Genomic DNA, 15,367 nt, shown 5'->3' on the forward strand with positions numbered 1-15,367 from the left:
TTATTTCTACATCGCATACTTTGTTTTTTTTTTTAGATTTTTTTTTTTTTTTTTTTTTGGTAGCATAGATAATCCTTCTCCTTGCCAAAATCCTTCGATGTTATTGCTGGATTGAGGAAGAAGGAAAGCAGAGGGGGAAGAAAAGGAACAGTTTCCCTTTGTGGTATGTGGTATTATCTCTGGTTTGTTGCCTTTTGCAGAGGTGGTTCAGCTGAGCCTGCCTGAGGACCAGAAGATCAGCGTTACCACCATCACTGTTGGCCTGAGCACTGTTCTGACATGCGGCATCCGCGGGGCGCTGCGGCCTCCCATCATCTGGAAGCGCAATGGTGTCATCCTCAACTTCCTCGACTTGGAGGACATCAATGTAAGTCCCAAGTTACTCTCGTCGTTTTCTTTTCAGGGCGTTGAATGTGACTTCAGTGAACAGGTGATAGGTTTAAGGGAACAAGTTTTGTCTTGTTATTGTTATGGAAAACTGGAAGCTGGCGTGATCCATTGTTTTGATGTGATTGCATCTCAGGAATAAAGGCGAAACACTGCCGATGCAGCTGAGAACAGGGGTACTTGGAATATGTTATTGTGAAGTTACAGCTCCGTACTGTGATAACCCAGCACACGCAGCATGGGGACTTCATCCCTTGTTGCTCGTTCCGTTTGGTGTAACCTGTGGTCCACGGACAGCAGCCCTGGAAACCCAGGGGAAAGCAGCTCTACAGACCATTAACTCCTCAGGGATCTATTCCTGGTAGAAAGAAACGGGTTCATTGAGAGCGTGAAACAATACATTTATGGTTGGCAATGAAATCTGTCCTCTGTCTAAATCAAATCATACGGTTTATCTCGGTTCCTCCTGTTTCACTTGCCTTTCAGGCCATTCTGTCCTTCCTCGGGTGCTGTTTCTGACGAGTGGTTTGAAATACGGGATTATTCAGCAGGGTGTGGCAGTTCCCTTGCAGGGAGGAAGATGAATCTCTTTTAATTCGCGGTGCTGGTCTGATGAGTGAGTCATAGCTTGTAGGAAAGAGAATACCTGAATAATGGGATAAACTTACTCGTTGATTTAATAACATTTAATTACGGATGGAGTGGAAAGTAGGGTACAAAAAATATGGTCTGTATTTCAATTCTCATTGCATTAACGTACACAACAAATCAGGTTTTATTTTAATTACACTACGGCAAGAGTTGATTTATATTTTTGTTCAGCTCTTGTTAATTTGATAACCACTCAGTGCAGAGTTGTTACCGCCAGTGCTGTAGCTCACTAAATCGCTGTGTATCCAGGATTACTGAAATGTGAAAAAACTTTTTCTCTTCTACGTGCATACATGAAGATGCCAGCACACGGGACAGAAATACGCTCTGCAACCTGGGGCATGATTTGTTGACTCCGCCTTAGCAGGACAATAGCGTGCAGTATGTATAGGTGATCACTGTGCGCACAAACTCAGTAATTATAACCGTCTAAACATTCTTTTCTCTTCGCCAAAGCAAGTACGACCCTTTTAAAATGCATTTCTTGTCACCACTTGGAACATGACATTGAAATGCAACAGGAAAGCAGCAAACCCCCGCTGCAGGGCTGGCACAGGAACCGTAACGAGGCCGCGCGGGATTGCACAGCCAGCCCGGAGCCGGTGTACCTGACCGGACTTCGTACAGACACAGGGTTAGAATAACGACCTTCGGGTCACCAGCACTGAAGATCGGTGGAAAGCTGCTAGGCTGCGATGTGCACAGTCAGGCACGGGCGCTGCTGCGGTGGGAGCGTGGCGGTGAGCCAGGCAGCTGGCTGACCCGGCAGCTCACTGCCTGTACCACGTCGTGCAAGCGTTCTGCAGAACAGGGCTGTGCCTTGACCCAGGTTAAGCTTAGTAAAAATTACACATGCAGCCGACGTGCTTAGTTTAATCTGCAGTGAGCAAATTCCACCGCTTTGTGTTGCCAGAGTCTGGAAAAACTCTTTTCTTTGGGCAGTTATGTTCACTAGATAGATCCGAGACATCCCATTTTTAGGGTCAGTTTTGTGGGGCTCAAGATTGAGCTGGGGTTAGAAGCAAGGTGCGACTGTTCTGAAATCTTATTTCCACACCGTCTGGAGGCTCAAGAACAGTCTTAGAATTTTCTGGCCCAAAATAACAAAAATTCCAGGTATTTATCTTATCTTCATGAAATTTTTGTTATCATCACATTAATCCGAAGAGATTAAAGTTCATGCATAAACTGGACACAAAATGACAGTCCAGGGACTGGAGTAGAAGCACATCCCTGAAGAATAGCTAGTACCTGGCTCTGAGGCTTCACCAACAACTCCTACTATTTTAAATAGAAGTTTGAGGAGTAACTTTTCAGGCTGAAATGTCAGTTCCTCCCTAATTTATCACTGGCCCAAGTGGATTTCTGGTTTGCTTATAAGTAATTCTCTTTCTCATTGGTTATTAAATGTTGAGAGGCAGAGTCCATCCTTGCAGATAAACTGGCTGGTTGGTGAATGATTCAACACCCCGTAGGACAGACCTGTGCAGTACAGCAGAAAAAAAATAATCACTTTTTGATCTGTTTGAACTGATACATCACTGAGAAACTGTATCAGAGGAGCACTCTGAGATTCTTCCAAAGAGGAAAAACAAGATTTATGCCTCAATTTTTCTGTTTTACGTGTCAGTTTATGACCTCTACCACCACCTTGTCACATAACACCTGCTACTCGGTTGCTTTTTAATCTGATAAACACCTCCACACCTCTTTCATGTTTAAACAAACAGTGAGGTTTTTTTACTTTCTGTCTGATTGCTGCCAGCTGTATCGTGGTCTGGTTACTTGAGGTGACACAATTTGGGGTTTACCATCTATTTGCCCTCTTCCACAGTGGTCCGTCCGTAGGGCCCTTGAGCTCAGGATGTCCCTTCTCTGGCTACCAAGGACAGGCGCTTCCACCTCTGAAGCACTTGCTCATAGCAGGGGTGAAGAGATGGTCCTTCACCTGGGCAGTCCAGTCTTTTGAGTTAGATTAATCACAAGTTGAACAAGTCCTGTGCTGGTGGGACATAAGCTGCGCTGATCTGTGGTGTGAACGCATTTGGGTTTGGGGTTGATACTTGTGTCTAGCACCAACATTTGCTTTGAGGTTTGCAATGTGAGGATAAGTGCAGCCACGCGTGCTCAGAGCATGGGTCGGAGTGCGTGGCAGCAGCCAGTTCAAAGCCTCAGCTTTTCATGGGTACAAAAATTCACATTAATCTATTTAAAGGCATTGACAGCAGGAAAGTAAAGGCAGTGTGATTCTTAATATACTTGAAGGCAGTTAATTAAATTACTTCAGTTTTCTTTTAGTGTGCCTCAAGCAGGAACTCGATTGCATTTCTGCTTTTCACAATAAGGTTGGCAATTTGGCTAATTGGAAGTGCAACAGGAGATTAATTGTACCTTTTTAACTTCAAGAAAATCCTCCCTGCTCCTGGCACAGTGGTAATCACATACAAAACTGCAGGATTGGAAAAATCTTCGTATTATATTTCAATTAAACTCTTTCTCCTCTAAATGCTAATTCCAAGTAATCAGATGGAAATAAAAGCCCAGCTCCGGAAAAAACAAAATCCTTCCAAGTAGGTGAGAGGGCACCGCTGGCGAGTCCTTCGTGGCTTTATTCTCTCCACATTCGTGACAAATGCGGCATGAGAAGGCTGACTGTCCCCCAGGTTAATCCTAGAGGTGACAAAGGTGGGGAACAAAAACCTGAGATAATCCTAAATTTGCGCAGAACCAGAAGGTTGAAGATTACTGCCAAGCCTGGTTGTTTAAGTGCATTACTTAAATCATTTTTATGTGATACCTTGATTGGCAACAAAATATTAATAACTTTTCATTGCTCTCCTAATCAGAAGCTTTCATAAGCAACACAGTTGTAATCTGTCTTGTCCCGTCTGGGAAGAACTCTGTTAACGAGTTGTCACACAGCTATTGCGAAAGAGCCATCTTAATGGTACATGTAATTAAATGATTTTTTTCCTGCAAACATTTAAAATTGCTTTTAGCATAAAAATATTTATCCATAAATTACCCACCCATATTATTTAGCCATTAAAAGTCCCTTTGCAGCTATACATTAAAAAAGTCGCATCGACTTTTCTCATGCAGAAAATAAGTATAATGTAGCTGAAACTGCTAAGATTGTGATAGCTATGAATTCATTCCTGCCTACGAAGAGTGGAGTGGTTAGAATGTGTCATCTTTCAAAATAATGGGCTTTTTCCCCCCAGGAACAAGCCGTCTGTTTTCCCAGATATGTGATTATGAAAGCATTCCTGATTTGAAAATAGAATAAACTCCTCATGGAGTCAAATGTCTTTGTGCAGTATTTATGGGATGTTGTTTCACATGATTTGACATTATCTCCAGAGAAATATACCCAGATTTATAAGCAAAATTTATAAACAACAGTTATTCCTTCAGAAGGATGGTGAAAGCATACCCAAACAACAGAGAAAATTACCATGAGAAAACAAATGTTTTGGAGTCCAGGTGGGTGAGAACGAGCTGAGTTACCGAGGTGAGCAGGTAGCTCTAACGTACCGCCAGCAGTGCAGCTCGTTCTTCACACTCCTTGTACCCTTTAACTCAAATCTGCATGAGATCAGTTGTTCGAAAATAAGCTTTTCCAAACAGACCATTGAAAGGCAGCGTGTGCTGAGGCCAGGTGGGATCGCATGTTCTGGCTCTCCCAAAAAACCCCCCAGGGACAAGTGCCAGACTCCAGTCCCTTGTGGAAAGCCCTCCAGGGAATTACAGACAGGGGAGCGACAGTGCCCTGCAGCCACCTCGTGACTCGTCTTTCTCCTTGTTCGATGAAAAATTGTAACTGCCCTTACAAGCGTGCTCCTGGGAGTTAACAAATGCACCATGGCTCTTGTGTTGTATCAATCAGCTTCTCTCGCACAAAGTACACCGAGAAATGGCCAGGAGGCCCACGTGCCAAATTCTCTGAGAAGGTCCCTGCCTGGGAAGACGGCTGAGTGGCAGCGCAGCAGTGGCTCCTGCTGAGGCTCACCCGCATGCTGTGTATCTCCTCTGCCATTGCCTCCTGGCAGGGGAAGGAATCTTGGTTGGAGAGACCTCTGCTCTCACCTTCAGCTGCTCTTGCCTTTGATAAGGCCAGGTGAAGAAGGTCTGGTGTTCCTGACATCACCCAGGGCCCTGGAGGCACCTGAGATACATAGGCTGAGCTCAGAGCTGTAAGTCCTCACTTGGAGGAAAAAGAGTGATTCTCTTCTCCAGACAAGTTTTCCTGCGCCCTGTACAAATCCACGTGCCTTGCTCTGGCCTAATCCAAGACCTCTTCCGTCTCTGCCCACCAAACCTCTGCCAGGTCCACAGTGCAAAGAGCACGTGGAGGTGGCAGAAGTGGATCCGAGGGAGTACAGACCACTTTCTTAATCATTGATTGCTCATTCTCCACATCTGCCCGTGCACCGGGCAGATTTGCCCGTACATGTATCTCATGGCTCTGACAAGATCTGTTCCGTCTTGATACACGTTTCAAGTATATTCATGTAAACATCTATTTTGCAGGTAGGATATTTGAAACCCAAATGGTCAACCTTCAAAGTGCGAGTCACGTGGATCAGATTTCTCATTAAAACAGGCTGTAGGAAGGCGCTGTGTTCCTGTTGATGTTTTTAATGCAGTTTCACTGTTAACTAATAATAATGATGTGTGAATAACCCCACTTAATACCCTGCTAATAGAAATCGGGCCGTTAAAATGATCAAGCCCCGTGTCCTCCTAGATGCTGCAGTAATACAGTGATGGGAGTAAATTACAGAAAGTTGCCTGTTTAGAGCCAAGTTTTTTCTTTTTCAAATCAAAGTTTAAGAAATTGCACAGTGTTTATAGTGTCTTGGGTCTTTGGAGGCTTTAAAATAGAGGTTAAGTGGAAATTAATCCTTACAGTATTTTCAGAGTATATAGTCTCTCACTTCGCTATAATGCAGATCACAGAACTCGTGTCCACTTGTACCTTCAGTGGAATGGCTCGTTTGTGGGTCACAGACCAAAGTTTGTAGGTGACGACTGCAAATGCAGAAATACCTTCATGGAGACATCGGAGCTGCTCACCTGGTCCTAAATTAATCACTGGTGGAGTAACAGGCTTCACCTGCCTAAACAGCCCGTTTTTGATGAGGGAGGTGTTACTCTGGGGTGGTTGTGTTTTGCTTGCATCCTTTAGAGGCATATCCAGCACATACTGGTCAAATTTTAGAGAACCCTGAGACATTAGATTCAGCTCTCCCATAGACGAATTGCTGTAACGCTCAGTCTGGGTGTTACAGCAGAAAAGCGGAGCTCTGAATGCAGCATGAACCTTCTACAAATGAGCAGAGCAGGAAGAAAGGAGTGAGTCCATCTGCTGTGAGGTATTGAGGTAACTAGACTGACACACTTCAAAAAATGAGTGATGAAAAATTGAGAATGAGATGAATTAAGGCTCCCCTGTACCTGCTCTGACTGTGCCAGCTGATAATTGAATTACAGACCAAAATCCATGAATCCCAGTGATCTGCCTCCGTACTGCAGGGAGACAGTTGGAGTTTATGAATGTAATTTCCTCCCAAGATCGGTACTTACCTGTTCACTCACGGTCTTTGCATTTCTCTGAAATGTCCAGTAGATCCAACTAATAGAAACATTTCACTAAAGCCCTCATATGCTAATTCCTCCCTTCCAGCTGCTCCAGCAAGAAGACCTGCCATTGATTTTCCTCTTTGTATTGTCTCCAAATTTCCCAGGATATAAAAATCATCCATTTTAATCTATATTACAATTGCACAAGTATCTAAAAAGTTCGTTTCCGTATGTTTAAACCAAAACCAGCAAAGTTTTATGATGTGCTTAATTCTTCGAGCAAAAACAGAAGGAAGGGTAAATTAATACCCCATCAAGTTGTGTTTGCAATAGTTTTCTGGCATTTGCTTAGGGCTGAGTTTTTCTCCATGTAATCTCTGAAGTGATAGCATGGGTAAAACCAAGAACAAATAATAGTAATGAAGCATAAGTTCTCAGCTTGTCTCTGGAAAGAAATTATTAAAAGCACCAGCAAAAGTGATTTAAGAGCCCATGACTAATTTAGTTTTTATTATTTTTATGTGAATCTATTGTAAGAAAGATCAGAGACATTTGATTAGCGAGGAGAAATCATTTTCGCGGTGATAGTCATTGTTGTAGATTTTGCATAATAATCATCTCATTAAGCGCTTGGGTACATTTTGTGTTAAAATCCTGTAAATATTATCAGAGAGAGATTTCTGGGGCTCTGAGGATCAGGCAACCTTTTCTAACGTGAAATAGTTAATGCATTTTTGTTGCTGTGCTGGTTACTATGACATTGTGATGGTGTTTTTCTTGGTGTGGTGGGAAACCAGTGGCACCAGCTAGCCCCAGTGCCAGGACTGGTTTTGACAACAGGTGCTGAAACCACATGCTGAGGGCTCCCAGCTTCCCTGAGCATGGAGAAGGCTGAAAGAGAAGTGTCTAGAAGTGAAGCACATTATTATTATTATTTAGGAAGAAATCCCAGCAACCGGTGGGATTCTCCTAAGACAAGGAACCACTCAGGGAGTTCCATCCCTGCTGTTGTTGTTTCAGCTATGGACACTTTGGAGTCTGCATGGTGTGGAGGTATCAACCATCTTTGAGACTCATGGTAAGGAGGTAACAACCATCTTTGGGACTCACCCCCAATGTGTATTAGGAGCATTCAGTGCCTAACTGGAAAGATTTAAAATCACTGTGTAGGTTTAAAATCGCCTGGTCTGGGCAGTGGCTGCTGCCCAAGGAGTGTGTACCCCATAGTGTCATACTGCGACGTGACGAGTGCCAGCGTTTGCTGGCAGCCGGATTGCTGGGGAGATTGTCTGGTTTTGTGCCACTGGGGCTTGTTTTTCTGTTCCTTTTTCCTATTTATAGCTATAAGGCAAGTATTTTTTTTTCTCAAGTAACTGGAAGTTATCCTAAAAAATGATAAGCTGAATCTATGCTAATTCCTTTTCAAACTTCCTGGAAAACAAGAAACTGTGCCAAAAATTTAAAGGGTTTTAAATATGTTTCCATTCTGTGTTGGAACAACCCCAAGACATGTTAGAAAGCTTGATGAAAAAGGATCTGAAATGGGCAAAACAGGCAGGCGGGCGGTGCCCCGCACCCTCCGGCATCGCCCTGGGTTGACATGGGCTCCCCCTCCGCCGGCTGCATCCCCGGGTGTTGGAGCGGGAGATTTGTGGCGTTACATTCACAGATTGGATTTCACTTGAGACAGAATGCGAACGAGATTTACAAGCAGCAGGCAATGTTTTACACGTTTCCAGGCGCGGCATCTCCAAGCCGCAGCAGATTGCATGACCAGGAAATGCATTAGAAGGGAGGAATGGGATAAATAAATATGAAAAATCTGCTGTTTGGAGAGACTGATGTCTTGGGTAATCAGTAGTGATGGAAAGGAAATACGGCACAAAAAAAAGCACATACTCATTTTCTAGGATCTGCTCTGTTGTTGTTTGAAATTGACTGTGTGCAGGAGCAACTCTTTTTATTGTTATTTTTTCGATTACCGAGCTGTTATCAATTTAAAATGCACGGTTATGCATTGTTTTAATCTTAAAAAGTTGAAACCTATTCTGAGGTTGCTTAATCAGTCCTTTATTTGAAAGGTAACTGCAGGACATAAAAGAAGCTCATGAAGGGCAGAGAACTTTCTATTTGCCAAAAGGAGAGGAAACACGAGATGCACTGCTGGAGAAGTCAATTTGTCATCTGCCACTAGTCAACCTTATCAATTATGAGAAATTATAAGTGTAGCTTGCTGAATTATTTTTTACCAGAAACACGTAATGTTACTTTATAATGAAATTCATAAAACAGAGGTGATGAACACCCTGTCCTTATCTGGCCTCTTTGATGCAGGGCTCATCAGTTTGTGGGGTTAGAATTGTTTCTATCTCCACTTTCATCCCTTCTCTTTCTTCCTCTTGCCAAGAAAGTTCACCTTCAGCAGTAAATGAGAAAACCCACGTCTCAGAAGGTACTTCTTTGCCTTCCTTCTGCTTGCCTATCCTTTTCAGTTCACCACTGGGCATTGCTGGGGGTAGGAGTAGGGTAATCCCCGCTCCTGGTGGGGTGCAGCACTCACTGAGACTCGTGGACAGCTCTGAGATCTCTGCTTCAAAGGTGGAGAGAGAGAATTACGTTACATCAGTTTTATAGATGTTTGTGGTTCCCTCTGGCTGCTTTTAGGCTCGTGGTGACTTGGAAACCTGGGTTTGCAAGGAGAAGCCATCTGAAAAAAGTCAAAAGCATGTGAAATGCTTCCTCTGCTTTCTTCCATCGTGAATTCTTTGCATTCCCTCTGCCCACTCCAGCCTCTCCCCTGCCAGGTCTCCCCGCCAGTGTGTGTTTGGATGGGAGGATGGAGCTCGGAACACGAGTCTCTAAAATGTGCTAAACAGGGTTTGAGAACTTTCTTCAAAGAGCTCCCACTTGCCCGATACAGGTTTTTGAGAGGCAAACTGTCCTTACTGACCTGCGGTTCCTTCTCAGCTCAGTCAAACTGTGTGCAGCACTCCCGGGTTACACCCCACCGAGGACCACAGTGATGCCAGCGTTAACTCACACCCTGTTTAATGCACTGGCAGTGGCACAGAGTGCACCAGAGCATCTCCTAAGAGCTCCCCAAGGCAGTGCAGGGTGGAGGGAGAAGTTGGTGGGCCTCCGTCCCACTGTGCTGCAGGACCCCTGGCTGGGGTGAGTGCAGGAAGCAGAGTGAGGTTATTAAGGAATCAAAGACTCATTTACTAACACTCTAGGGCTTGGTTTTTACAGCAATTCCAAATATACCCTTATAAAATACACACAGAAAGTGCTTGTGCATAAAAACGTGTCCGTATATATAAAGTGTAACGTGAAATCCCGATCTGCTAATTGTGTCCACAGGGAAGCACAGGGAGAAACCGTGAGCTGCGATAAACACAGAGTCGTTAATTTGTTAGAGAATTCAGTATCTTTTTGTAGCCACAAAAGGTTCGGTACAGAAGCTGAATTCCACAGTCCCTTTTTCCTTCCCACGTCCAGCACTGGTCAGTGTTACTAATGTCGAGGTCTGATGCGGATTTACGGTGTATTGCACAGGTTTTGGCACCAGGCGGATCATTTCCTTCGACGCCTGATGCCGTGTTAATCTAAATCGTCTTTGATCACCTTCTTTAAGTGCTAGAAGTCAGAAGATAGTGTTTAAAAGTCCTAAAGCATGCTTTTACCAATATCAGCTTCTCTTTACCAGAAAAATGCGTTTGGAGAGGAAGGAATAATACTATAATCTTGCACCAGTTTGTTTTTACAAGGGTCTTCTATTAATGCATTTGTATGCATTGGAAAAAACCAGATCGTCCATAAAAAGACAATTACAGAGCACAAACCAAGCATTCCTAATACTTTTCTGAGCTATCTTAAAGGAAGCAACATAAGTAAAATGGAGGAGATTTTATTGTCCTGTTTTCCCATAACTCCTTAAAAATCACCCCGTAAAAGTAGCCATCCTGCTTTTATTGACCTAAACTCAATTTGAGTTGCTTTGGGATTAACTTCAAAAACTGTTATTAACTCCCCTCTGCTGCAAGCATTTTCTCCATCTCATGCAAATACCATTTGAACAGGGTTGATACCTTTTCTATTTGCAGTTACTCAGGCATCTCTGCTTTCTGGCAGGAACCATCCAGCTGACCAGAAAACAGGCAAAAGCTTGAGATGGGAAATTTTTAGTAGATGTTTGTAATGACGTATTGGGCAGCTTAACCAGCTTATCCCATAGTGTAGGTGCCAAATCTGCCAAGGTGGCAGTAATTGCCGAGATGCTTTTGATTATAGATAATGACTGTCAGGACCATCCATGAAGTTACTCTTAGTCTTCATAGTTGTTTATCATTTGCACATTGGGACAGCACATGCTGTAGGGTAAGAGGTAGCAGAACCAGGGTGTCTGTGCCCTCTCAGGTCAGTCTGTGCCTTGGGAAGGGTCGTGGTCCTGCCTGTGAACTCTGTATCTCTCAAAGTTTGCTCTCAATCTGCCCTGTAACATGTCTGAAAACCAGTCAGGTTCCCCAGCTTCCCTTGCCCCCTGCCAGCGCTGGCCTGCCACTGGGAGGAGGGGCGGGGGCATATTTCCCAGCAGAAGTAGTGCTAGATCAATCCCATACTACAAGAGATGGGCTACTTTGTACTTCCCTTTAGAGGTGCCAGCTGGCGTTGCAACCATCCTCAGAATCGCAGCTTCCTTCGAAAAATGTTTGAAGTGTCATGGCTGGAAAGGAAAGCTTCAAACTGTAAAGCAGATGCACCCTGAAGAGGCAGGAAATGTGAGGTGTAAAGAGCCCCAAATGGGTTTGGTTTAGAAGGCAGCCCATCGACGATCAAACAACGCTTGCTCGTAGTTTCTGAGCACCTGGCGGGGGGTTGGCAGTAACTGTGTGGATGAGGACGATTCTGTGGAATTGGACCTGCCATGGGCGCAGCAGGGCAGGGGAGCAGCGTCAGCTCTGCGCGCTGAGCTCTGCTCAGTGTCAGCACGCCTCTGGGCGTGCGCTCCCTTTCTGCTTCACAAAGGCATTGGGAATCAAGGTCTTGACTCCCAACCAGCTGAGCAAATCTGCGTCCCTGTTTTATGCCGTCTGCCGTGGTAGGTTCAATCAAGTCGTGCTGGCAGACTCCAGCTGTGAGAGTTCACCTCCTGACCGCACCGCAGTGCTGCGTGTCCTGTCCCTGGGTGGGCCGTGCTGGACAGGGGTGGCTGCAGGCACCTTCCCCGTACAGCCCTTGGCTGCAGGCTGCCTTCCCACCCACACCGCAGAAATCTGAAACAAGTCCTTGGGTTTTCACGAGCAAAACCACCCTTCAACACTCACCTTGTTGCCCTGGCTTTGTGCCACCCTGATTCGACGCTGGACTTGACGATGCTTTTGCAGAGACATTCTGCAGAAGGTTGGGTTTGGCATGCTTCGTGCGTGGAGCTAATTAAAGAAAAATCATTCTTCAAGCTCATGAACTGTTTTTTAAACGTATCCTTCTGGACTTGCAGAGAAGTACAAACATTCTGGAGCTGCAGAAGTCTGAACAGAGTAACACGAGAAGCCGCTTTGGATAGCACCAGTGCTGTGGTTCTATTAACTGTAATTTGAAATAAATTCCGAAGCAGGACACTTGTGCAACACACTCAAGTGCTAAAAACTTTACTAACTCATGTTCTCCCCATCTCTAATCAAAACTTGAAGTAATGTAAGAGCAGATCTAGGAAGATGAAGGGGTAGAGAAAGATACTTGTAAAGAAGTTACAGATCAAAACATGTTTCTGTGAGAAAATGCTTTTTTTTTTCTCCCTTGTTTCCTGCCTAGGATATGTCTGAGATAAGTGACAAGCAGTTTCAGTTCTTTCTCATCAAGTCTCAAGGTTACAGAGCATTTTCTAAGAACCAGCACAGAGAAAGGAAACCTTTACCCACCCAGAAGTTATTTTTTTTATGCACCCGAGGTTAACAGGTAGATCTTAAATTCCCCCGTAAATTAAACAGCTGGAGATTGCCATCGTTTTTATGTGCAAAGAGCACCTTGTTAGCAACCAGCACAAAAGTTCGTGTTCTCAGATGAGTTACTTTGCCTTACTCTTAAATTGCCGCTCCTTTTCTCCCTGCATGTTGATCTCTGAACTTTAAAACTTGCCGTTCGAAAGCTGAGCTGTGTTCCCAAGCTGCCATGGTACCACAACCACGGACTAGTATTCTCCCTCCATGTGGGGGTTACAATATTTGTACTTAATACTAAGGCACCTTTCCTGTCTTTTCTTACATGCAGGATTTTGGAGAAGACGATTCCCTCTACATCACCAAGGTAACAACTATTCACATGGGCAATTACACCTGTCATGCCTACGGCTATGAAGAGCTGTATCAGACCCACATCCTTCAGGTGAATGGTTAGTAAATGGCACGTGTGACAATCCATGTAAACGGTCCCCTAAGCACAGTTGTGTGTTAATCCCATTGCACCGAGACGTGAAAAGCCATGCACCACGTTGTCTGTGCACCAGAGTGGAAGCAGCTCGGGTGTGCTCGCTCGCGCTATCGAACAGGCAATCGAAAAGAGAGGCACCAAGGGGGGACCTGTGTGTCAGCAGGATCCCAGACTGTAAAACAAGCTGTCAGGAACATTTCCATAGAGTTAAGAGCAGCGTTTCAAAGCATCTCTTAGATTAATTACTACTTTTGTCAACAGAACTGTTGCCTCCATAATTTCTTCTTCCAGAAAATCTTTTCTGTTGCATGAAACAGCCCAGGATATTTAAATAAACACAGCACAGTGTTTCCAAAACCAGCTCAGTAACTCCCAGCTCCCTCTCAGGTTATTACCTGGTTGTAGTCAGTTTGGCTCGCTGAGGGCTGTTTACATCAGCTGGAGATGTGACCCACTGGGCTGCAAAATGAGGGCAAACCGTTTTACAGCTGAGAGAACGACACGGGCCATATTCCAGCGTTCTCGTTCACCTCTGTCCCCTGGACCACATTTGTGCCTGCTGGAACTTAGGCTGAGGCATTTGCTATCTTTCTTCTGACCTCAAACTCAGCCAGCTGCATTTAGTTTAAAATTGCATTAGCTTAAACCAGCATTTCATCAAGGGACTAACCCATGGAGTATCCACCTCCCCGGCAGCAAAATCACTGACCACCTTCAGACCCGTATTTACATGTGCCGATATGACCAGTGGTACCTGCAGAATAGGAGACAGGGTAACCCCTTGCTCCCTGCGGGTGGGTTTTGACATACTCTGGTGTGAAAGTATTTAGCTTTGCAGGAAAATTCAGTCACTTTATTACAGGGGACGTGTTATAAGGAAAAATAATGATGAGTTCTTTCTCTAGATGTGCGCAGACCTCTGCAAAACGGAGAGCTGTCAACTGGTAAGAGCAGATAGGTATCTGCAGGTTAATAGAGAGCCTGACACGAAGAGAAACCGTGGAAAGGGAGATTTATGCCCTTTGAGAAGTGCCATGCTGGACGTGAGGTTTCACCTTGACTCCAGCTCAGGTCTTCTGGATGCGTGTAAGTGCCCCTCACCCACAGCGAGTACCTGGAGGAGAGCACGAAGCATCCAGTTGATTTGAATGAAAACCGACTTAATGTTTCAACATCATAATTTGTCATCTAGCAAGATAGTAAACGGTGAAGTCTGCGCAATGTGGATAACTAGATTGTGCGTGCTGCAGCGGGGAAAATAGGCTTCCTTCCTCAAAGTGCCATTTGTTTGATGAATGGCAGCTGAAAGAAAAGTGAGCTAACAACTTAATCCCGTGTATATTATGTGATATATTATGAGGCCTGAATGGAGTTTAGTTGGCAGACAACAATGTAGACTTTATCATCCCTGAGAATATAAGGCCCAGAGGCTTTGAAACGAAACCAGGATGAGAGGGAAGCTGGATGGAGTGTGGGGAGAGCGTGATGCGTTTCGTGCTCGTGCCTGCCTCTTAGATTTAACTTGTTGAAAGATCCTATTTCTTTTTAAATGGAGGTTTCACACCACAGCTGCACCTGGGGTTTCGTACCGATAGAAGAATCACTACTGGTTTTGGTACTGTTATACCAAAACAACCCCACTTTCCTTGTTGGCTTTTCAATGTTGCTGTGTGGTCACTACCACGAAAAATGCCACACATTCTGGTCTCAACCCAGACTTGCTAGAAAACACGGTAGGGTCTAGAAAACTTTGTCTTACAGCATCTGATGTTCCCACGTGAGCTGTGAGGCTGTGCAAAGCCGGGTTTTTGCAGTTCTTGACGTGGCTGGCTGGCTGCCCACATCACTGAATTCCCTTCTTCTCTGCCTGCGTCGTGGCTTCCTCCAGCACCTGATGTTGGGACAACAGCCCCCATGACAGGACGATGTTGCTTACCTTCAGATGCCTGGTGGGGTTCCCGAGGCGGAACCCAGCCTGGGAAATCCTCAGTTTTCAGGAGCTTAAAGCACCAAGTGAGGAATTTCTTTTGACAGGAGTAGAGGGGGGAAGCTGAGCCAGGATGAACTGAGTGAAGATGCCGAGAATCTAAGCATAGTTGATGGGCTCCGTTCAGCACTGGGGATTGTCTCTGTCTGTCTGTACCAAACTAAAAACTCCATCTTCAGCATGGGAGGTTTTTTCTTGCTTTTCTTTATTGGACTGTAATGGTAAGAGAGTGTGACAGGACCAAGCCAGCCAGAACTCGGGTGTATCTGCTCGCTTCTCTCCTCCAGGGAGGGACCAATATGCTTTTAGCATCAAAAACACAGTGAAGGT

General features: G+C 44.8%; 1 protein-coding gene across 1 annotated transcript in view; it reads left to right on the forward strand.

Moving 5' to 3' along the window:
- Nucleotides 1-200: 200 nt before the first annotated feature.
- FSTL4 (follistatin-like 4) overlaps nt 201-15,367 on the forward strand; it is a gene marked incomplete at its 5' end in the record, with an annotated part of 39,223 nt that continues 24,056 nt past the window's right edge. The window contains 2 exons of the mRNA XM_010133395.1: nt 201-367; nt 12,892-13,012. Coding sequence (XP_010131697.1) covers nt 201-367; nt 12,892-13,012 — 288 coding nt within the window. The remainder of the gene's footprint in view (nt 368-12,891; nt 13,013-15,367) is intronic.

The sequence above is a fragment of the Buceros rhinoceros genome, unplaced genomic scaffold (genome assembly GCF_000710305.1).
Source record: "Buceros rhinoceros silvestris isolate BGI_N320 unplaced genomic scaffold, ASM71030v1 scaffold17643, whole genome shotgun sequence".
Taxonomy (NCBI): domain Eukaryota; kingdom Metazoa; phylum Chordata; class Aves; order Bucerotiformes; family Bucerotidae; genus Buceros; species Buceros rhinoceros.